Here is a 24825-nt window from a genome sequence, read left to right on the forward strand (position 1 = left end):
ATCAAGCTACTTCCCAACACGATGCCAATTCGTCAACCATACTACTGCATCAGTCCACAGAAGAAAGAAGGTATGGTCGCCGAAGTGCAGTACCTCCTTGACAATGGGCTGGCCACACCTTGAGTCCCCTTGGGCCTCACCCTGTACACTGGTGTTAAAACCACACGTCAAGGTTTTGCTCTGCACTGACTACCGTAAAATAATGCAGTCGCCGTCAAAGACTCTTATCCCTTGCCACGATATTCTTGATGCTATTGGTAATGCAACGTATCTCTCTCAGATCGACCTGTTGAAGGGATACTACCTGATCAGCTTGACAGAGCGTGCAAAGAATATTTCCACTTTCACCACTCCCTTTGGCCTGTTCAGGTACGAGCGACTTCCCTTTGGACTATGTAATGCCCGGGCTACCTTTCAGAGAGCTGTCAGCATCGTCATCTAAAGCCTTGAAGACAATTACTTTCCTGGATGACATCGTTGAGGCAACTTCCACCTGGAGCGACAATCTGCTCCAGCTACAGCAATTATTCCACAAGCTCCACTAGGCTGGCCTTACAGTTAACTTGGGAAAGTCTACATTTTCCAAAGGTAAAGTGTGCTATCTGGGTCATATTATAGGCAGTGGAAGCATTGCACCTCTGCTCATTCATATTCAAGCCATTAAGGCCTACTATGCGGAAGCAGCTCATGCACTTCCTAGGTCTAGCATCATATTATTGTCGATTTTGCAGGAACTTCAGCTCAATGGCTACTCCTCTCATCAACCTTACCAGCCCTAGGCATAAATACATTTGGACCAATTCTCAATCCATTGCATTCCAGCAATTCAGTATCTTATTATATACTAATCCTATTCTCGCCTCGCCAGATATAAGGAAACCCTTCGTCCTCAACGTCGACGCCAGCAGCACCGGCATTAGGGGTGTCTTAATGTAGTAATGAGACGATGAAATCCTCCCAGTCAGCTACTACAGCTACAAGCTGAAACCACATCAGAGGAACTATAGTACAGTCGAGAAGGAGCTACTGGCCATCATCTTCTGCTTGCAACACTACGAACCCTATCTCCAAGATTATCATCCTATGAACGTCTTCTCAGATCAAAATCCTCTTTGGTTCTTGCAGCAGGCCCAGTTCTCCATTCAGCGCTTACTTCGCAGGGCCTTGTACCTGGAGAACTACAGTCTCAATATATTCTTCATCAAAGGCTCGGACAACGTCGTCGCCGACGCACTATCCCATTCCTACAAAGGGGAGACTCCCGGTTAAAATCACTCTGCATCAGCATCTCGGGCGATAGGAACAGGCTTCAAGGAGGAGCTCTTAAGGTTATCTCCTGCATAACAGTAGATTCTGCCTGTTCCTTTCGACTGCAATATTCGTATGCTCTAACATAAAGGCTTAACATCAAGAAACAACAACAATACGTGCCAAAAAATATTGTCTAGACACACATTCCCCTTCCACCGCTCCTTCCACGGGAGCCGCGCACCTGTAGTTACGCCAGTTGTCCAGACGCCACTAGTAAACTACCATCATGACGGTCGTTATACTGCCAGTTCCTCGTCAAGTCTCCGATTTGCGCCGATATGACGTCACATCCCATATAAAAAAATCTTGCCAGCGTCCAGCACAACAGATTACCCTTGTAGCGCTCATTGTTTCCGCATCTATCCTCGCCTGCAGGTGACGGTAGATGCTCATTGCATTTTGTATAGTCTCTAGTCGTGAGACTATTTATTAAAGACCCGACAGCGCTCTGAAGTCAACTTGGGCTTAGATATTTCATCAAATCAACTCACTTTGTGGGGCACGTGAGCAACACAAATGGAAAAAGCTTGAATGGCTTCCAAACCAGTATGCAACTGAAAACTCCACACCTCAGAAAGATTCGAACCCAGACACCCAGGAGCACTATTCACCTTGATGTACCTGGTACCATAACCACCTGGAGTTTTTAGTTGCATATTGGCTTGGGAACCATTCAAGCTTGTTCGCATTTGCTGCTCACGTGGCCCCATAAAGTGAGGTGATTCGATGAAATATCTGTGCCCAAGTTGACCTCAGAGCGCTGTCGGATCTTGGATGAAGTCTCACGACTACAAAAAGTTTTGTACAGTCAGTGTGGTCTAGTGGTTAAGGTACCCGCTACACCAAGGTGCATAGTGCTCCTGGCTGTCTGGATTCGAATCCTTCTGGGGTGTGGATTTTTCAGTTGCATATTAGCTTGGGAACCATTCAAGCTTGTTCGCATATTATATATATATATATATATATATATATATATATATATATATATATATATATATATTGGTGTATATTGGCAGTAGGTTTTCTTTCAAACATGTTTCATTGAATATGACCGCATATTCTGTATTTATTATTTTCTGGTTTAAGGCTTCTATCCATCTAACTATTTTCTTAGCATCAGGGCTTAATTGAAATAGGAGTTCTCCAAAACTCATTTTCGTACTTTTAAGGTGAAGAAAAGAAGTGATTTACTATAGAGTGTATTACACATATTTGAATAATTTGCACAGCGTTTCGAACCTCCATGGTTCATTCTCAAGTGAACAGATCTTACAATACTAGTTGATTTTATACCCGCACTGGGTCAGGTGATAATACAATAAAGGTGAAAACATGGGGGGATACATAAGGGATAAACGTGAGGTGAAACATAGGGTAACTGCAGAAGGCTTATTGGCCCATACGAGGCAGCTCCTATCTAAACACAAAGATTAATCCAGAGTAATTGGCCTATTATGTTGGACATTGTCTTCTGTGTTGGCATCGATATGTTCTTGTCTTGTCCTTACTCTCATGGTGGGTAGAGTAAATAGTTCCGTGATTTGGGTGTTCATGGTAGGTCGCTCTATTCTTATGTGAATTGCCTCAAGAATTTGTAATCTTCTTGCATCTTGGGTTTTGTCTATTATGCAGGTATTCTTGTTCAACATTTCTCTTGTTAGAGTAATGTCATGGGCTTGTCTCATGTGATTCCTAGGGGCACCGGATTGAAGATGGCATGTCAAACGCCTCGTCAGCTTGGTCGACGTCACACCTATGTACTTACATTGAAGGTTACATCCTTCGTGGGGGAAGTGTACATGTATACAACGCTTGACTGCTGTAGAGGGTTCTCTGTTGGCTTCGGGCTGGTTTTGATAAGGAGTTCGGAAGTCTTCTTGGTTTTGTAGAATATTATCAGGTTTATGTTTTGGTTAGGAGTAGTGCTTTTTACTCCTTTACGGATTATTTCTTTCATTATTCTTTCCTCTTTTATATGTTCACTGTGCATGGTTGATTTGTAATATAATTTTATTGGAGGTTTTGTGGTTTCTGTTCTAGGTTCTGGATTATACCAACGGTCCAAGTGTCTTCTTATAGCAGCGTTTATTTCCGCGTTGCTATATCCGTTGTTCACCAATACCTGAGTTACTCTTTCAAACTCTCTACTCACGTTGCTCCATTCAGAACAGTGGGTAAGCGCTCGACGAATATAAGCATTGAGAACACTGGCTTTGTATCTTTGGGGGCACTCACTTCTACCGTTCAGGCATAATCCTATGTTGGTGGGCTTGGTATATACGTTGGTGCTTAAAGAGGTTCCTGTTTTTGTTATTAGTACATCCAGGAATGGCAGACTGTTATTTTTACTATTTTCATGTGTAAATCGGACTACTGACTCTCTCTCTAGGTGTCTTTTTAGGTCAATTAGTTCATCTGAATCTTTTACTATTACGAATATGTCATCTACATAACGGCAGTATACAGTTGGTTTTTGTCTGCTACTGAAGACCTTGTCTTCGATGGTTCCCATATAAAAATTAGCAAATAAAACTCCTAAGGAGGAGCCCATTGCTACTCCGTCTATTTGTAAATACATGTCTCCTTGTGGACTGATGAAAGGGGCTTCCTTTGTACATGCTTCGAGAAGACTCTTCAAGTGTGGCTCAGGTATGTCTAATTTGGGGGTGCTCTCGTCTCTGTATACTCTGTCCAGTATCATTCCTATGGTTGTGTCGACTGGGACGTTGGTAAATAGGGATTCAACGTCCAGGGAAGCGATGATTCCATCGGGCTGGGTAGATTTGATCAATTCTAGGAAGTCTGCTGATGATTGTAGACTAAACTTACTTGGAGTGTATGGAGTTAGGAGTTCATTGAGTTTCTTTGCCAGGTGATAAGTTGGGGTTGGTATTTGGCTGATTACAGGGCGTAGTGGGTTACCTGGTTTATGCGTCTTAACATTGCCGTAGGCATATCCTAAGCCATAGTCGCCTTGAAGTTTATTGAAATGCACACTACCTTTCTTTGCGTTGATTGCTGTAATTGTTTTGTTTACTTTCCGCTTAAGGTCTTCCACGGGGTTCCTCGTGATTCGTTGAAATTTGGAGTCGTCACTAAGGATGTCGCTAATTTTGTTCATGTATTCTTGGGTAAGAATCAATACATATGCTGCTGTTTTGTCGGCTTTTCTTATTGTTACGTCTTACAGATTTTTTAGTTGTTTCGCTGCTTCTTTGAGTCGTGGGGTTAAGATTGTAGATGAATATGTTCCTCGTTTTTTCCCTGCTTCTGCAAGTAGTTCAGCTTGAAGTGTGTCAGAGGTGATGACTTTTTTGTTGTCTTCTAGCTTATGGATATCGTCCAGAAGCATTTCGATTTCCAGGCGTTTTTGATGCATCTTTGGTTTAGATAAGAATTGACAATTTAGACCAAGATTTAAGAGGTCTCGTTGGTCCTGGGTAAGATCATAAGAAGTCAGGTTAATGTAGCCATCTTTAGGACGAGGGATCTTTAACTGTCCACCGTTTAGGGCTGTTAACTTATGGAGTGTCTTTGTTTCTACAAGAGTTTTATGTTGTTGTTTCAGGTTAAATAGTTCACTGTTGATGGTTTGCTTGAGTTGGATAGGGATGTCGTGCTGGGTCCATTTGTTTAACAGATGCTCAGCCTGCTCTGTTAAGGTTTGGAGGGCTTCCTTCTTCTTGTTTAGTTGATGCCGAATGAGCTCTTGCCTATACCTATAGGTAAACTCTGTATTGCGGACTGCTGGGTCATGTGGGTTTATATTGGTGTATACTGGCAGCAGGTTTTCTTTCAAACATGTTTCATTGAATATGACCGCATATTCTGTATTTATTATTTTCTGGTTTAGGGCTTCTATCCCTCTAACTATTTTCTTAGCATCAGGGCTTAATTGAAATAGGAGTTCTCCAAAACTCATTTTCGTACTTTTAAGGTGAAGAAAAGAAGTGATTTACTATAGAGTGTATTACACTTATTTGTATAATTTGCACAACGTTTCGAACCTCCATGGTTCATTCTCAAGTGAACAGATCTTACAATACTAGTTGATTTTATACCCGCACTGGGTCAGGTGATAATACAATAAAGGTGAAAACATGGGGGATACATAAGGGATAATCGTGAGGTGAAACATAGGGGTAACTGCAGAAGGCTTATTGGCCCATACGAGGCAGCTCCTATCTAAACACAAAGAAAATAGTTAGAGGGATAGAAGCCCTAAACCAGAAAATAATAAATATAGAATATGCGGTCATATTCAATGTAACATATATATATATATATATATATATATATATATATATATATATATATATATATATATATATATATATATATATATATATATATATATATATGTATATATATATATATATATGTATATATGTATATATATATATATATATATATATATATATATATATATATATATATATATATATATATATATATATATATATATATGTCGTACCTAGTAGCCAGAACGCACTTCTCAGCCTACTATGCTAGGCCCGATTTGCCTAATAAGCCAAGTTTTCATGAATTAATTGTTTTTCGACTACCTAACCTACCTAACCTAACCTAACCTAACTTTTTCGGCTACCTAACCGAACCTAACCTATAAAGATAGGTTAGGTTAGGTTAGGTACGGTTGGTTAGGTTAGGTTAGGTTAGGTTAGGTTAGGTTAGGTTAGGTTAGGTAGGGTTGGTTAAGTTCGGTCATATATCTACGTTAATTTTAACTCCAATAAAAAAACATTGACCTCATACATAATGAAATGGGTAGCTTTATCATTTCATAAGAAAAAAAATAGAGAAAATATATTAATTCAGGAAAACTTGGCTTATTAGGCAAATTGGGCCTTGCATAGTAGGCTGAGAAGTGCGTTCTGGCTACTAGGTACGACATATATATATATATATATATATATATATATATATATATATATATATATATATATATATATATATATATATATATATATATATATATATATATATATATAATATGTTGTACCTAGTAGCCAGAACGTCGTACTCGGACTGCTATGCAAGGCCCGATTTGCCTAATAAGCCAAGTTTTCCTGAATTAATATATTTTCTCCAATTTTTTTCATATGAAATGATAAAGCTACCCATTTCATTATGTATGAGGTCAATTTTTTTTATTGGAGTTAAAATTAGCGTAGATATATGACCGAACTTAACCAACCCTACCTAACCTAACCTAACCTATCTTTATAGGTTAGGTTAGGTTAGGTAGCCGAAAAAGTTAGGTTAGATTAGATAGGTTAGGTAGTCGAAAAACAATTAATTCATGAAAACTTGGCTTATTAGGCAAATCGGGCCTTGCATAGTAGGCTGAGAAGTGCATTCTGGCTACTAGGTACGACATATGTATATATATATATATATATATATATATATATATATATATATATATATATATATATATATATATATATATATTAGGAAAGGAGTACCACCTCTGGCCGGAAGACGGGGACCCTAAGTCTCGGAGAAAAGCACAAATAACGCATAAGAGGGGGATTTTTAGGTCCCCTCTAATCCTGTTTCAGTGTTCTTTAATCCTACCACCCCCTTACTGTTGTGTTTTCTTATCTTTATTAGGTACTAGCTGACCCGTCCACACGTTGCTGTGGCTCAGCAACGCATGCACATTGTCTAGCCACAGCAACCCTCCCCTGCCTCCCCCATCCTCCCCCATCATTGACCCCTCCCCCTGTACCCTCATCTTCCCAACCCTTCCCCACTGCCCCATCCCCTCGTCCTCCCCACCATTATCCCCTTTCCTATCCCCCTCATCCTCCCCACCATCCCCCACTCCCTCGTCCTCTCCACCATTATCCATTCCCCTTTCCCGTCGTCCTCCCCACCATCCCCCACTCTCCCATCCCCTTGTCCTCCCCACAATTATCCCTTTCCCTATCCCCTCATCCTCCCCACTATCCCATACTCCCATCCCCTCATCCTCCCCACTATCCCATACTCCCATCCCCTCTTCCTCTCCATCATCCCCCATTCTCCCCATCCCCTTCTCTTCTCCACCATTTCCCCCTTCCCCATCCCCTCATCTTCCCCACCATCCCCCACTCCCATCCCCTCATCCTTCCCACCAGTCCCACTCTCTCATCTAATGTGTTCCCAAATGATCTGACGTTCTTATCAAAAAATGGGAACATCAAATGATCTGATGTTTCCATCACTACAAAATAAGAAAAGTTAAAAAATAAATAAAAAAAATAAATAAAAAATAAACTATACTCACGAAATGAATGGTATGGTAAACAACACGACTCAATTCCAACACAATGTTATAAAATATAATTAAATCTAAATGAAAATAAATCGAATTCTATGAAAATTCAATAGATCAGTGCAATCGGAATTATTGAAATGGAATCGAAATATATTTAGTATTGCGTGTATTGCTTTTATGTCCAACAGATGGTACTGTTTTGAAAAAAATAAGCATGCTTTTACCTGTCACAGGTATGGCATCTATTTAGTAGTTATAGAAAAACATGAGCATATTCCAATGGAACGTGTCAAATTTTCAAAGCAATCAGTGAAGAACTTTCGGATATTACAGCGTGTGTTGCTCCTACTTCCAACAGATGGTGCTGCTTAAAAAAAACATGTTTTTACCTGTCACAGGTGTGGCATTGTTATGATCTCAGCCTGCAGGAGAAACAAGTCTCCCCCTTGAGAGTTATTCAGCAAGCCTGACCTAACTGGAAGGTCCAGGAAATATGGAGGTGATAACACATGTAAAATAGTCGGTTGGATATGATGAACAATTTAAGATTGTGGGCAGTGAGGAAGAAATAGATAAATGACTGGCTAGGAGATGTGGACATTTTGCTGGAGGTGTGAGGCTCGCTTCTGGAGGGCTTTGACCTCACTTGAGGCCAGACATCGCAGGGGGAAAGCCGTGCTCCGTAGAGCTCCCGTCAGAAGGGAACCCCTAGTGATATATCTCGAAGAGAAGAGAAGTGTGCAGACGTACCAGCTGTGGAATCGAGCTGGGAACGTTGTGGTCTCAAGTCCTGGTCGACGAGAAGAGTATTAAGCTGCCCAGAGACATTATTGTGGGCCGTGGAAGGGCCCTGACCAAGCTCCGTCAGAGGGAGGAGCGCCCTCGACGAGACAATCTGTGGTAAGCACGATTTAAGCCAGTTCATAGTGATTGCTTGTAGTTGGTCGTGTGCCCAGCGACAGTAGCGATATCTATTTATAAGTTAGACATGTTTTGATAAGGCAGAAAGCCTAAAATAAGAGAGTGGAGAGGGAGGAACACGGAGCGAGGTCCATCCCCTCTGAGCGCTGGCAGGTGACTGAGAGCTCCTAACGGTGGAGGACCCTCCCAGCGTAAGTGAGGACCGCCGTCGGGCGAGGTGGAGTATGGACCCACCCAAAACGGGGGAGTCCACTCTCACTGTATGTAGAGGACAGATAGAGGTTTGAGGCAAACATATTGTGTGATTATTTTTGTTTATGTGTTAAAGGGGAAACATTTTTATTGGAGTGTCGATGGGTTGCAGGTTTGTCTTTGGGGAAGAAGTTGCTGAGAACTTCAAAGCCAGCCCAGAGGGAGTAGTTGATGAGACTCCAATGGTAGTGGAGCAGAGGACCTCGAGCTGTGAGGAGAAGCAGTGAAGAGGAGTGTCAGGTGCTTCTGTAGAGGTGGTGAAGCACCATAGTTGCTCGAGGAAACTTCATGGTGTAGCAGCCAAGAGAGCTGTGGAGGACCCTAGCAGAAGGGTGAAGCACCGTAGTTGCTCAAGGAAACTTCATGATAGCAGCCTGAAGGAGCTGCAGAGGATCCTGGTAGTGAAGCCCGGAAGAACCTGAAGATATCAGGGTAGTGAACTTCCAGAGGTGGAAGGGAAGTTCTGGTGGATTACTTGTAGGGAGTTGATAGTGATTGGTTGTCATTAGCGTGCAAGACGCAGTGAGAGGTGAGTGACTGTTGGCATTTTTATGTCAAGGAGTTTTGTACTGAAGTTTAGAGTTACAGTCGTAGGCTGGATTACCTACAGATGTATTCGTTCTAGGACTGATAGGGTGATCGATTGATCATTGTTGTGTAACAAGGAACATTTATGCTGACATATGTTATTGCATTCACATGCTGATTTTCATTGTACACATTTATATATATATATATATATATATATATATATATATATATATATATATATATATATATATATATATATATATATATATATATATATATATATTTATCTTGTTGATAGTGCAACAGTGTATGTAGACTTGATCTACTTGAGGAGGGTGATAGTATCAGGTGAATCAGAAGATAGGATACCACTTGATAAGCTGATGATAGAGTTCTGATGGCGTTGGAGTGCAACCTGGTTGTAATAATATAGAGTATAGGATTCATTATTATTATATGTGTGTATGTATTGTGTATGTGCTTTGTCCAGTAAATGTATTCCAATTTGCTGGTGTTTGCCCTTGTCCTAGTGAGGCTTCTCAGGAAATTGTAAAGGAAGAGAGAGAGAGAGAAAGAACCAAGAACCACTGCTGTGGACAGGGTAGAAAGTAATACTAATAAGTCAAAGGGGGATTGAGGAGATCATATCACCTAAGGAGAGAGTGGGAGTCACAGCGGCTCGAGTGGGTGAGTGCACGTGACAACGAGGCTAAGTGGTGGAGCCGCATCCCCTAAACGTGTGACGTTGAGCCCCTCTCCATGAGCCAGAAGCGCCAAGGGTGATCTCCTAGTGAGGTGTAAGCACTCTACCGAGTTGTGGGTTGGGTTGTCCGTAAAGGAGGAACACGACGACAACAACATCAACCCACAGACTATAATACATGTATATAGTAAATATATAAAAACGCGCATATTCGGATGCAACGTTGTGTAAAAAACATTCAAAGCAATCGGTAAGGAGGTTTAGGAGATTTCCCTCATATGAAAAACAATTTTTAAAAAAAGTCATGTTTTTTTTTACCTGTCACAGAAGTGATATCTATATAGTATGTTTATATAAAAACACGATTGTATGCGAATGCAATGTTGTGTAAAATTTTCAAAGCAATCGTTAAAGAACTTTCGGAGATTTGCGATACTGACCAAACGAACATTTACATTTATATTTAAATAGAATTAAAAGTTACAAAATGTACATTGTTAATACAGTAAGAGTTTAAAGGTTATGGATCTTGTAGAGCTCCTCTGCTTCCAAACAGGAACCAAAGATGCAGCAGGAATTTCCCCTCTGGATCGCCACACTGAGGTGCTGAAACAAGACACTGACAATCCTTGGGTCTTTGGTGATGTCAACAAACCTGGAACCCAATTCTTTGAGAAATCCAAAGGCGCTCCCACCCCAGGGACCCATGCATCTCAGACGTTATGGGAACAAAGATGTATTGACCTGCCAGTTGCTTGTACTCACCTAATTGTGCTTGTGGGGGCTGAGCTCTGGCTCTTTGGCTCCGCCTCTCAACCGTCAATCAACTGATGTACAGATTCCTGAGCCTACTGGGCTCTGTCATATCTATATTTGAAACTATGTATGGAGTCAGCCTCCACCACATCATTTCCTAGTGCATTCCATTTACTAACTACTCTGAAACTGAAAAAGTTCTTTCTAATGTCTCTGTGGCTCATTTGGGTACTCAGCTTCCACCTTTGTCCCCTTGTTCGTGTGCCACCCGTGTTAAATAATCCATCCTTGTCCACCCTGTCAATTCCCCTGAGAATTTTGTATGTGGTGATCACATCTCCCCCTAGCTCTTCTGTCTTCCAGCGACGTGAGGTGTAATTCACGTAGTCTGTCCTCATAACTCATGCCTCTTAGTTCTGGGACTAGCCTAGTGGCATACCTCTGAACTTTTTCCAGCTTCGTCTTGTGCTTGACTAGATACGGGCTCCATGCTGGGGCTGCATACTCCAGGATTGGCCTTTCATGTGTGGTATACAAGGTTCTGAAAGATTCCTTACACAGGTTTCTGAAAGCAGTTCTAATGTTAGCCAGCCTCGCATATAGGCCACTGATATTATTCTTTTGATGTGGGCTTCGGGAGACCGGTTTGGCGTGATATCAACTCCCAGATATTTCACTCTGTCCGTTTCGTGAAGGACTTCATCTCCCATTCGGTGTCCAGTGACTGGCCTCCTAGTTTCATTACCTTACATTTACTTGTGTTGAACTTTACTAGCCATTTGATGGACCATTCCTTCAGTTTGTCTCGGTCATCTTGTAGCCTCATACTATCGTCCTCTGTCCTGATCTCCTCGTAATTTTTGCATCATCAGCAAACATCGAGAGGAACGAGTCAATTCCTTCTGGGAGATCATTTACGTATATCAGAAACAGTAACGGTCCAAGAACTGATCCCTGTGGGACTCCACTGGTGACTCCCCGCCACTCCGAGACCTCACCCCTTACGGTGACGCGCTGTGTCCTGTTGCTTAGGTACTCACTATCCAGTGGAGTACCTTCCCTTTCACTCCTGCCTGCATCTCCAGTTTGTGCACTAGTCTCTTATGTGGTACTGTGTCAAAAGCTTTCTGGCAGTCCAGAAATATGAAGTCTTCCCAGCCTTCTCTCTCTTGCCTGATTTTGTTGCCTGGTCATAGAACTCAATTAATTGTTAGGCATGATTTGCCATCTCTGAACCCATGCTGATGTTTGTGTTACAAAGTTTTTCTGCTCAAGATGTTCCACTAGCTTTTTCGCACAATCTCTTCCATCATCTTGCATGGAAAGCAAGTAGAAACACTGGCCTGTAGTTCAATGCCTCCTGCCTATCACCTTTCTTATATATTGGGACTACATGGCCGTCTTCCAAATTTTGCTAGTTCACCTGTTACCATTGACTTATATTAGAGCAAGAAGTTCCAGAGAAAAGAGAGGAAATAATTAACCAGGCACCTCTAGAAGAATTTGAGATTACCAGTGGAGATGTCAGGAAGCTTTTGCTAGAGTTGGATGTGACAAAGACTGTAGGTCCGGATGGAATATCACTATGGATACTAACGGAAGGAGCAGAAACACTCTGCCTGCCACTCCTCATGGTGTATAACAAATCACTGGTAACAGGTGAACTGTCAGAAATTTGGAAGGCGGCAAACGTAGTCTCGATATACAAGAAAGGGGATAGACAGGAAGCACTGAACTACAGGCCAGTGTCCCTAACTTGCATACCATGCAAGCTAATGGAGAAATTGTGCGAAAAAGCTAGTAGAACATTTGGAGCGAAGGGACTTTGTGTCACAACACCAACATGGTTTCAGGGATGGCAAGTCATGCCTCACAGCATTAATTGAATTCTAAGATCAGGCAACAAGAATCAGACAAGAAAGAGAGGGGTGGGCAGACTGCATATTTTTGGATTGCTAGAAAGCCTTGACACAGGCCACACCAGAGACTAGTGCGAAAGCTGGAGATGCAGGCAGGAGTGAAGGGGAAGGTACTCCATAGGATAAGGGAGTACCTAAGTAACAGAAGGCAGCGAGTCACTGTGCGGGGTGAGGTCTCAGATTGGCGAGACGTCACCAGTGGGGTCCCGCTGGGTTCAGTCCTTGGACCCATACTGTCTCCTTATATATGTAAGTGATCTTCAAATGGTATAGAATCATTCCTCTCATTGTTTGCTTAGGATGCAAAAATTATGAGGAGGGTTACGACGAAGGAAGACAGTATGAGACTACAAGATGACCTAGACAGACTGCATGAATGGTCCAACAAATGGCTACTAAAGTTCAACCCGAGTAAATGTAAGGTAATGAAACCTAGGCAATGGAAACAGGAGGCCAGACACAGGATACAGAATGTGAGATGAAGTCCTTCATGAAACAGATAGAGAGATGGAACTAGGAGTTGATATCACACCAACCCTGTCTCCTTAAGCCCACATAAAAAGAATAACATCTGCGGTGTATGCGAGGCTGGCTAACATCAGAACTGCCTTCAGGAACCTGTGTAAGGAATCATTCAGAACCTAGTATACCACATATCATATGTAAGATCAATCCTGGAGTATGCTGGCCCCAGCATACCACACGTCAAACACAAGGCGAAGGTTGAAAAAGTTCAGAGATATGCCACTAGGCTAGTCCCAGAACTAATAGGCATGAGTTACGAAGAAAGGCTGCGAGAAATGCACCTCATGATACTAGAAGACAAAAGAGTAAGGGAAGACATGATCACAACTTACAAAATTCTCAGAGGAATTGACAGGGTAGATAAGATAAACTGTTTAACATGGGTGGTATGCGAACAAGGGGACACAGGTGGAAATTGAGTGTCAGAGTAGTTAACAGATGGAATGCATTAGGCAGGGATGTGGTGGAGGCTGACTCCACACACAGTTTCAAATGTAGATATGATAGAGCCCAGTAGGTTCAGGAATCTGTACATCAGTTGATTGACAGTTGAGAGGCGGGACCAAAGAGCCAGAGCTCAACCACCGCAAGCACAATTGGGTGAGTACAGTTAGGTGAGTACACACATACACACACACACACCCACACACACCAGGGGCTATCCACAAGGGGCCTGGTAGCCTGGTGGATAGCGCGCAGGACTCGTAATTCTGCGGCGCGGATTCGATTCCCGCACCAGGCAGAAACAAATTTGCAAAGTTTCTTTTCATCCTGAGTGCCCCTGTTACCTAGCAGTAAATAGGCACCTGGGAGGTTAGTCAGCTGTCACGGGGCTGCTTCCTGGGGGGGTGTGGAGAAAAAAAAAGTAGTTAGCAAACAGTTGATTGACAGGTGAGAGGCGGGCCGAAACAGCGAAGCTCAACCCCCGCAAACACAACTAGGTGAATACACACACACACACACACACACACACACACAGGAGACAAGGGGACACAGGTGGATACTGAGTACCCAAATGAGCCACAGGGACGTTAGAAAGAACTTTTTCAGTGTCAGAGTAGTTAACAGATGGAATGCAGTGATGTGGTGGAGGCTGACTTCATACACAGTTTCAAATGTAGATATGATAGGGCTCAGTACATCCAGAGCAAGGCTCTGAAATCTGTACATCAGTCGATTCACAGTTGAGAGGCGGGACCAAAGAGCCAGAGCGCAACCCCCGCAAGCACAATTAGGTGAGCACACACACACACACACACACACACAAATACACACAACTATGGGGCCGGTGGCCGAGTGGACAGCACGCTTTACGCGTGATCCTTTGGTCCCGGGTTCGATCCTGGGAGCCGGCGAGAAATAATGGGGCAGAGTTTCTTTCACCCTGATGCCCTTGTTTCCTAGCAGTAAACAGGTACCTGGGAGTTAGTCAGCTGTCACGGGCTGCTTTCTGTGTGTGTTTGTGTGTGTATATATTGTGACGGTAAAGCGTTGGTGTTCGGCTGTTTCAAAGCTAGGAGCAGGGCCTCGTCACATTAAAGAAAAAAAAAGAGAAAAGCTGGAACTTTCGTCTGTGGTAAGGTAATGGGAAGACACACAAAACACAAGTAAATTTAACAATGAAATATTAATTACGTTAGAAAAACAAGACATGAATAAAATTGAGCATAAAATATACAAGGCAAGTCAACAAACAAAATAATAAGAATAATCCACTGGCAATGAAAAGTTTACATTAAGACAAGAGAGTAATAGCAAAATAATAATGGAGCTGGAATATTGGCTTCGAGCTGCCACCTCCCTTAGTACACGAAAGCCAAGGCTTAGTCTACCAATGAGAGATGTCAACTGCAAGGAGCACTGGAATATTCTGACGACTCTGGGCCACAGCAGCCCAGACATCAACTTGTGGCGGAGGGTGGAGGGCAGGTGCGACGGGACACCAGCCAATCAGCGACAGGCAGGCAATGGACAAGCAGTTTGCCGGTTTACGGTGGCGGGCGGTAGCAGGTGTGCCGGTGTGCTGGATACGTTTTGCTCTCTGGGCAAAACGTTTTGGAGATACTTGCTGGATATATCTTCTATATTATCTGTTGTGTTATGTACTTTGAAGGGAAGAGCAGGCTCAATCTCTCTTGAAAGAGATTATCGTCACAACTCTCCCCCGAAGCCTGCGGTTCTGGAAGAAGTACGTCGTTATGTGGTGGAGTAATAGGTGGAGTTGCTTCTACTTCATAAACTCTGGAGAGGGAGTCGGCTATGATGTTGTCAGAACCCTGATATAGCGGATCTCCAGGTTGAAATCTTGTGGTATAAAGCCCATCGTAGAAGACGCTGGTTAGAATTGGGCTTGTGAGGAAGTAGGGTGGTGTGGTCGTGTTGATGGTAGACCTGGCACCTTGTAGGTATGGAGCAAAGTGCTGGAGATTCAGGACGATGGATAGTAGCTCCTTTTCAATAGTGCTGTAGTTCCTCTGGTGGGGTTTCAATTGTAGCTGTAGTAGCTGACAGGTAGAACCTCCTCGCCTCGTTGCTGCATCAGGACACCACCAACGCCGGTACCACTGGCGTCGACATGAAGGACGAAAGGCTTGGTGATATCTGGCGAGGCGAGAATGGGATTAGAACAGAGGAGGAATTTGAGTTGTTCGAAAGCAACGGTTTGCTGCATGGTCCAATTATACCGTTGCTTGGGACTGGTTAAATGATTAAAGGTGTGGCGACTGTACTGAAATTTCTCACAAACCTACGGTAGTAGGAGGCAAGACCAAGGAAGCGCAGGAGCTGCTTCCTGGTGGTAGGCTGTGGATAATGCTGGATGGCTTGAGTGTGAGTTAACGGAGCTAGGCTGCCACTCCCAATTACATGACCCAGATAACGCACTTTACCTTTCGCGAAGGTGGACTTGCCCAGGTTGATGGTGAGGCCGGCTGTCAGGAGCTTTGCGAACAGTCGTCGCAGCTGGAGCAGATGTTCACTCCAGGTGTTGGATGCTACGACGATATCATCCAAATAGGCGTACGTGTTATCCAAGCCCTGGATGACACGGTTGACAGCTCTCTGAAAGGTGGCCGGGGCATTACATAGTCCGAAAGGAAGGCGTTCATATCTGAAAAGTCCAAAAGGAGTGATAAAGGCAGATATTTCTTTGGCTCGCTCCGTTAAACACACTTGGTAATACCCCTTAAGCAAGTCCACTTGGGACAAGTACTGGGCATTACCAATGGCGTCAAGAATGTCATCTATCCTTGGCAAGGGGTATGCATCCTTGACAGTCACATTATTTAACTTACGATAGTCAGTGCACAGTCTCACCTTGGGGTTTTGGCACCAAGATACAGGGTGAGGCCCAGGGGGACTCACAAGGTGTAGCCAGTCCATGATCCAAGAGGTACTGCACCTCAGCACGCATGACTTCCTTCTTGCTAGGGCTGATTCGGTAGAAGGGTTGACGAATCGGCCGGGTGTCGGGGAGCAGTTGGATGTCGTGCTGGGTAACATTACACTCTTGGGGGTCATCTCGGAACAACTCCTGATGTTTCTGAAGATCTTGACGAGAGGTGCACTATGATTGTCCTGAAAATAGTTTGGGAGATCAGTAAGGATTTCTGAATTAGAAAGCGCTGACTCCTTGTCAGTGCTTTCGGGAGGAGAAGCAGGGAAGGTCTCACTGTGGATGTATGGTTCTGTAAAAGCAGAGTAGTTAAGCATGACAGTGGGAGGAGTACCGTTATATAGCTTCAGGAGGTTGACGTGGCACAGCTGGGTCTTCCGCCGCCTATCTGGAGTCTCTAGAACGTAGTTATGGTTGTTTCTGCACTCCTTGATGCGGTAGGGTCCTGAAAACCTGTTTTGTAAAGGAGAACCTGGGATAGGGAAGTAAGCAAGCACGAAGTCTCCCGGCTTAAATTTTCTTACTTTGCTGGTCTGGTCGTAATGAGTCTTCATCCTCTCCTGTGCTTTCAATAGATTATCTTGGGCAAAACTGTGGACTCTCTCTAGAATGTGTTGAGGTTTTGAAGAAACTGGGGCACATTCTGATGCTCACTGATCATCGTAGAGAGTCTTTGAAAGCCTTGAGGGAGTACGGCACTTACGTCCGTAGAGCATCTCATAAGGAGATACTCCTAGGGACTCATTGGGAAGACTTCGATATATGCACATTATCAGATCTATTTGCTTATCCCAATCCTTAGAGGTTTCATTACAAAACTTCTTCAGGAGTGCTTTAATAGTCTGATGACTACGCTCAAGAGAACCCTGTGAAGCAGGATGATAGGGGCTGGACAATACCTGTTTGATGTTGAACTCCTCCAGTGTCCTTTTGAAGAGATCACTGGTGAAGTTGGTGCCACAGTCGCTCTGAACCTCCCTGGGAAATCCATACTGGGTGAAGATCTTCAATAAGTGCTTCACAACCGTAGCAGCCGTAATGTTCTTTACTGGAACTGCTATGGGGAATCTGGTGGTAGGACACAGGATGGTTAAGATATAGGCGTTACCTGAACTGGTCCGAGGTAAAGGACCAACACAGTCTATAATAAGTCTGTGGAAAGGTTCCGCAGGCACCTGTATGGGAATCAGTGGCGCTCTGGGAATAGAGATGTTCGGTTTACCTGCCATCTGACATGTATGACACTGACGTACTGTTGACGCTATTTACCATACCTGGCCAGTAGTAGTCTTGACGGATTCCATGGTAGGTCTTGTTGAATCCGTAGTGGGAGAGTGCTCCGTGGGCCAGGTGTAGAATAGTGGGCCGCAGGCTGGCAGGAATCACAAGTTGTTCGACGTTGGCCCAATCGTCCTCCTCCTTCAGTTTACTGGGTCTATATCTGCGGTAGAGCAACTCGTTCTCTAGGAAGAACCCAGGAATACTGTCGGGTTGAGTCTCAGCCTGGAAAAATAATGGTGTTAAGGTAAGATCTTCCCTCTGTAACTTACGGAACTCCAACTTGGTCAGATTCGGGGGTAGTTTCTGAGGGTCTTGAGGGACAGCGGTAGCAGTAGAGTCAGCTGGCTGTGGTCGTGCGCTTGTGCACGGGTGGTCACTAGAACCGGAGGAGAAACTTCATCACTCTCTTGAACCTTTGCTGGAACATACTCAAATATAGGATTATCCGTCACAGAGGTACACACCTGGGGTTTGTCCATGACGATCAGGTTGGTCGGTTGCAGGTCTTCTGCCAAGTCGTTGCCCAGGAGAAGTTGCACTCCAGGCATGGGAAAAGGCTTTTCCCTGACGGCGACTTGGACTTCTCCGTTCACGAAGGGACAATCCAGGTGGACTCTGGCGAGAGGATAAGGAGTGGTAGCAGTGAGGTCAGTGATGAAGACAGTTTCTCCGGTGTAGGCGATGTTGGGCACAGCCGACTTCAAGATGATCGATTGAAGAGCCGCTGTGTCCCTCAAGATCTTCAATTTGAAACGTCCCTCCGGATTTGAACCGTTGGCAGAGACAGTTCCAGTATACAGGTGTTTACTGAAAAGAGAAAGATCATTAACATGAACACCAACATTCATCACAGGCTTACCGGACTTAGGAGGAGTTGGTTTGGGTTTTTGTGATTCGGTGGTTCCTTTGTATTGAGACTTACCACATTTATCTATGGTATGTCCATAGAGTCTACAATACTTACAGTACAATTGCGAGCCAGCTTGATCGGTACTCACTTTCTCGTAACTGTACCACGACTTCTTACTGGAGGATGGTTCTGGTGTCAGCCGGTGGATGAGGCTGTAAGTGTCAGCCGACTTAGCACACTTCAGGTAGTCGGTTTCTTCTTTATCTGCTAAATATAGACGGACAGGAGGCGGCACACGCCTCAAGAATTCTTCAACTAGCATCAGGTTGACGAGTTCTGCAAAGGTAGAGACATGTGCTGCTTCCAGCCATTTCATAAAATATCTCCTTTTGTGTTAGCAAACTCGAGAAAGGTAGTGGTACTTGCCTTCAGGTGGTCACGGAATTTCCTTCGATAACTTTCGGTGGAGAGAAGGTAGGCGTCCAACACTGCTTGTTTCAGAGTCTGGTAGTCATTCTCAGACGCCAAAGTACTGAGTGTGACTGCAGCTCTACCTGTAAGATGTACTCTGAGAAGGGTGGCCCATTGGTCGGCAGGCCAACTAAGTTGATTAGCAAGGGTTTCAAAGGTGGTGAAAAACACGTCAACTTCTGTTCTACAAATGATGGCATTAACTTACTTGCATGTGATATATTAAAACTGACGGGAAGATTGGCGGTAGCTTGCTGGCGTTGAGCGAGGTGTGAAGTTTCCAACGCGAATTCTCGTTGACGACATTCCATAGCCAGAGTCGCTTGTTGTTTGTCATATTCGTGTTGCATCTCCAATTGGCGTTGTTTTGTTTCAAGCTGTACTCGTTCCCGCTCACGGAGTATGCAATCTCACGTTCTTGTTCTTCTTTCCTCAAGGCAGTTTCACGTTCCTTGAGGGCGATTTCACATTCTTGTTCTTCCTTTCTTATGGCAGCTTCACGTTCCTTGAGGGCGATTTCACGTTCTTGTTCTTCCCTTCGTATGGCAGTTGCTTCCCTTTGTTGCTCGAGGGCTTCTCTTTGCATGGCAGCTGCTTCCCTTTGCTGCTCGCGGTAGATCTTGGCCAGCTCTAGTTTGAGTTTCATCGTTGCCAAATCAGTTTTATCTGCAATAAAGTAAGTTTCGTGAGTTTCAGAGTCTATCTTACCTTGCTCTAAGAAATGATCCAGTAACAGGTTGTGTATCTCATTTTTGTTGGCTTGGTAGGGAACTTGTAGTTGATACTCATGTGCAAGAGTTTGTAATTCAGTCCTCTTGGCACGACTTAAAGTCCCTATTTCACCTGCTGGATCTGCGCGGAAAGCTTGGAGACGAAACATGGTGAAATTAGCAAATAAATGCACAACGAATATACCGTTGTGATATAGTGAATGTCAGAAACAGGACAACGTGGCAACTGGTACCTATCCTGTGGAATCTTTAACAATTAAAGTTTATTACAAGATGTTAAATGATTTAATTAAATCAAGATCGCAGGAAATCTTGTACCCGGTACTCATGTAAGAGGATAAGGGCAAGAAAATCCTACTAAACAAGTGAAACTGAGTTTCTAAAACAAATGAAACAGTTAATTGCCACAAAAGTAAAATTGGTAGTCCAAGAATGTAGGCATACCTTGCCGAGTCTCTATAGGACATAAGCAAGTTTTTCCCACTGAAATTAATATGATACTTACAGAATTAGCGAACTTTTGTGCTCTGAAAAAGAAAGCTAATTCCCTACCAATGTATGTATCATCATCTCTGACTGACGTGTAGGGGTGCGAGGTGTCAACTGGTGACGAGAACTGCTGCTGAGGTCCCAATTCAGCAACTAAAGTTCGTGCTAGAGGAACTATGGCCCTCATTATCCTCCTACTGTCAGATTGCAGAAGATTAGGTGCACTTGACCCGGGGGCAGACCACAGTACCAGGGTACCAATATGATCTGTCGAAAATATGAGAAATATCCAAGGGACAAAAGATGGTAAACACGAGTATTAACACGGAGGGAGAGATGACCAAATAAGAGTATGACTGAGGCCTACAGTCACCACGTAATCCAAAGTTGTCTCACCTTCACCATATGCTACTCTCGGAATGCACAATACACACAGCACCATATGAAAATAAAATTGAATATGAAAAATAGTAAAAAGCTACGTTACCAAAGCCAAATACGCTTACCATAAATTACTACTTGGCACCAGTACCTGAGTGAAGCTCCTAGGGCAGGCCCCCACTTTAATTTGACGGTAGAGCGTTGGTGTTCGGCTGTTTCAAAGCTAGGGGCAGGGCCTCGTCACATTAAAGAAAAAAAAGAGAAAAGCTGGAACTTTCGTCTGTGGTAAGGTAATGGGAAGACACACAAAACACAAGTAAATTTAACAATGAAATTTTAATTACGTTAGAAAAACAAGACATGAATAAAATTGAGCATAAAATATACAAGGCAAGTCAACAAACAAAATAATAAGAATAATCACTGGCAAATGAAAAGTTACATTAAGACAAGAGAGTAATAGCAAAATAATAATGGAGCTGGAATATTGGCTTCGAGCTGCTACCTCCCTTAGTACACGAAAGCCAAGGCTTAGTCTACCAATGAGAGATGTCAACTGCAAGGAGCACTGGAATATTCTGACGACTCTGGGCCACAGCAGCCCAGACATCAACTTGTGGCGGAGGGTGGAGGGCAGGTGCGACGGGACACCAGCCAATCAGCGACAGGCAGGCAATGGACAAGCAGTTTGCCGGTTTACGGTGGCGGGCGGTAGCAGGTGTGCCGGTGTGCTGGATACATTTTGCTCTCTGGGCAAAACGTTTTGGTGATACTTGCTGGATATATCTTCTATATTATCTGTTGTGATTACGTACTTTGAAGGAAAGAGCAGGCTCAATCTCTCTTGAAAGAGATTATCGTCACAATATATATTCACATAGTTGAATTCACATAGTTGTGCATGCAGAGGTTGAGCTCTGCTCTTTCGGCCCGCATCTCATCTGTCACAAACTAGTATTCCCCCACCCCCCTCACACAGGGGCATCAGGGTGAAAAAAACTCTGCCCATTTGTTTTCCGCTATCGCAAGGGGATCGAACCCAGACCCTTAGATTACGAGTCCCAAGTGCTGTCCTCTCAGTCACAGGACCTCCATCCCGCCCTTGTGAGAGCAAGTGTGTGTAACGAGGGAGTGCAGGTCGATGTAAGTAGCGAGGAACTGCATGATTTAGATCTCACAAAACGACCAACGAGCATGTTTTTGCCCTAAACATTGTCCAAGAGTCTCGCTGAACACCGAGAAATGGGGTAAAACTTTAGGTTTATGATATTTTTGTGCAGCGGGTGTGCAAGAGATATGTTGAAAGTTGTACTTTGTGTTGTTGAAAGTTGTACTTTGTGTTGTTGAGAGTTGTACTTTGTTGTTCTGAGTATATGGGAAGTGTGTGTGTACTCACCGATTTGTTCTCACCTATTTGTGCTTGCGGGGGTTCACCTTTAGCTCTTTAGTCCCGCCTCTCAACCGTCAATCAACTGGTGTACAGATTCCCGAGCCTACTGGGCTCTATCGTATCTACATTTGAAACTGGTTATATAGTCAGCCTTCACCACATCACTTCCTAATGCATTCCACCTGTTAACTACTCTGACACAGAAAAAGTTCTTTCTAACGTCCCTGTGGCTCGGGTCGACCGAGCGGACAGCACGCTGGACTTGTGATCCTGCGGTCCTGGGTTCGATCCCAGCGCCGGCGAGAAACAATGGGCAGAGTTTCTTTCACCCTATGCCCCTGTTACCTAGCAGTAAAATAGAATAGGTACCTGGGTGTTAGTCAGCTGTCACGGGCTGCTTCCTGGGGGTGGAGGCTTGGTCGAGGACCGGGCCTTTGGGACACTAAAGCCCCGAAATCATCTCAAGATAACCTCATTTGGGTACTCAGTTTCCACCTGTGTCCCCTTATTCGCGAACCACCCGTGTTAAATAGTTTATCTTTATCTACCCTGTCAATTCCTCTGAGAATTTTGTAGGTAGTGTTCATGTCACCCCCTTACTCTTCTGTCTTCTAGTGTCGTGAGGTGCATTTCTCGCAGCTTTTCTTCGTAACTCATGCCTCTTAGTTCTAGATATGCCTAGTGGCATATCTCTGAACTTTTTCAAGCTTCGCCTTGTGCTTGACAAGGTACGGGCTCCATGCTGGGGCCGCATACTCCAGGATTGGTCTTACATATGTGGTATACAAGGTTCTGAATGATTCCTTACACAGGTTCCTTAAGGCAGTTCAGATGTTAGCCCAGCCTCGCATACGCAGCAGATGTTATTCTTTTTATGTGGGCTTTCGGAGACAGGGTTGGTGTGATATTAACTCCTAGATCCTTCTATCTGACCGTTTCATGAAGGACTTCATCTCCTATTCTGTATCCTGTGTCTGGCCTCCTGTTTCCACTGCCTAGTTTCATTACCTTACATTTACTGGGGTTGATCTTTAGTAGCCATTTGTTGGACCATTCATTCAGTCTGTCTAGGTCATCTTGTAGTCTCATACTGTCTTTCTCCGTCTTAATCCTCATAATTTTTGTATCATCAGCAAACAATGAGAGGAATGATTCTATGCCAACTGGAATATCATTTACATATATAAGAAACAGTATGGGTCCAAGGATTGAACCCAGCGGGATCCCATTGGTGACGTCTCGCCAATCTGAGACCTCACCCCGCACAGTGACTCGCTGCCTTCTGTTACTTAGGTACTCCCTTATCCAATGGAGTACCTTCCCTTTAACTCCTGCCTGGCTCTCCAGCTTTCGCACTAGTCTCTGGTGTGGCACTGTGTCAAAGGCTTTCTAGCAATCCAAAAATATGCAGTCTGCTCATCCCTCTCTTTCTTGTTGCCTGATCGTAGAATTCAATTAATGCTGTGAGACATGACTTTCCATCTCTGAAATCATGTTGGTGTTGTGACACAAAGTTCCTTCTCTCGAGATGTTTGACTAGCTTTTCTCGCACAATTTTCTCCATTAGCTTGCATGGTATGCAAGTTAGGGACACTGGCCTGTAGTTCAGTGCCTCCTGTCTATCCCCCTTCTTGTATATCGGGACAACGTTTGCCGCCTTCCAAATTTCTGGCAGTTCACCTGTTACCAGTGATTTGTTATACACCATGAGGAGTGGCAGGCACAGTGCTTCTGCTCCTTTCTTTCGTATCCATGGTGATATTCCATCCAGACCTACAGCCTTTGTCACATCCAACTCTAGCAAAAGCTTCCTGACATCTCCACTGGTAATCTCAAATTCTTCTAGTGGTGCCTGGTTAATTAATCATACTCTTATTTCTTGAACTTCGTCCTTGCTCTAATGCGAAGACTTCCTGGAATTTCATATGGAGTTCCTCGTACACTTCTTTTTCGTTTGTAGTGAATCTGTTTGCCCCTATCTTCAGTTTCATTACCTGTTCCTTCTCTGTTGTCTTTCTCCTGATGTGACTGTGCAGCAATTTTGGTTTGGTCTTAGCCTAGCTTGTTATGTCGTTTTCATATTGCCCTTCTGCCTGTCTTCTAACACTGATGTATTCATTCCTGGCTCTCTGGTAACCTTCTCTGCTCTCAAGTGTCCTGTTATTTCTATAGTTTCTCCCTTCTCTTTTACTTTGTTGCTTAGCTAGCTTACATCTCTGATTAAACCATGGGTTTCTCATCTACATTTCATTTTTTACCTATTGGGCAGGGATAAACTTTTCTGCTGCATCCTGGCACTTCTGCGTGATGTATTCCATCATGTCTTGGGCCGTCGTTCCCCTTAGCTCTGATTCCCATGTTATATCAGTTAGGAATTTTCTTATCTCCTTGTAAATTCCCAAACGGAATGCCTGTTGCTTTCAGTTCCCTTTCTTGAGTACTTTAGCCCTTCTTCGACCAGATACTCAAACGTCTGTACACTGTGATCGCTCATTCCTACTAGGGCCTCGAAGTCAATTTTCCTTGTGTCGGAGTCATTCAGAGTGAAGACTAGGTCGAGTCTCGCTGGTTCATCGTTTCCCCTCTTCCTAGTGGGTTCCCTGACATGTTGGCTTAGAAAGTTTCTTGTCGCCACCT

At 43.8% G+C, this 24825-nt stretch overlaps 1 protein-coding gene across 1 annotated transcript in view; it reads left to right on the plus strand.

Annotated features, from left to right (window-relative positions):
- Nucleotides 1-202: 202 nt before the first annotated feature.
- Nucleotides 203-24825, plus strand: part of LOC138368451 (mucin-4-like) — a 30379-nt gene continuing 5756 nt past the window's right edge. The window contains exons 1-3 of the mRNA XM_069330967.1: nt 203-369; nt 966-1264; nt 12204-12319. Of these exons, the coding sequence (XP_069187068.1) occupies nt 203-369; nt 966-1264; nt 12204-12319 (582 nt within the window). The remainder of the gene's footprint in view (nt 370-965; nt 1265-12203; nt 12320-24825) is intronic.

This window comes from Procambarus clarkii, chromosome 25, assembly GCF_040958095.1.
Source record: "Procambarus clarkii isolate CNS0578487 chromosome 25, FALCON_Pclarkii_2.0, whole genome shotgun sequence".
In the NCBI taxonomy this organism is placed as follows: Eukaryota; Metazoa; Arthropoda; class Malacostraca; order Decapoda; family Cambaridae; genus Procambarus; species Procambarus clarkii.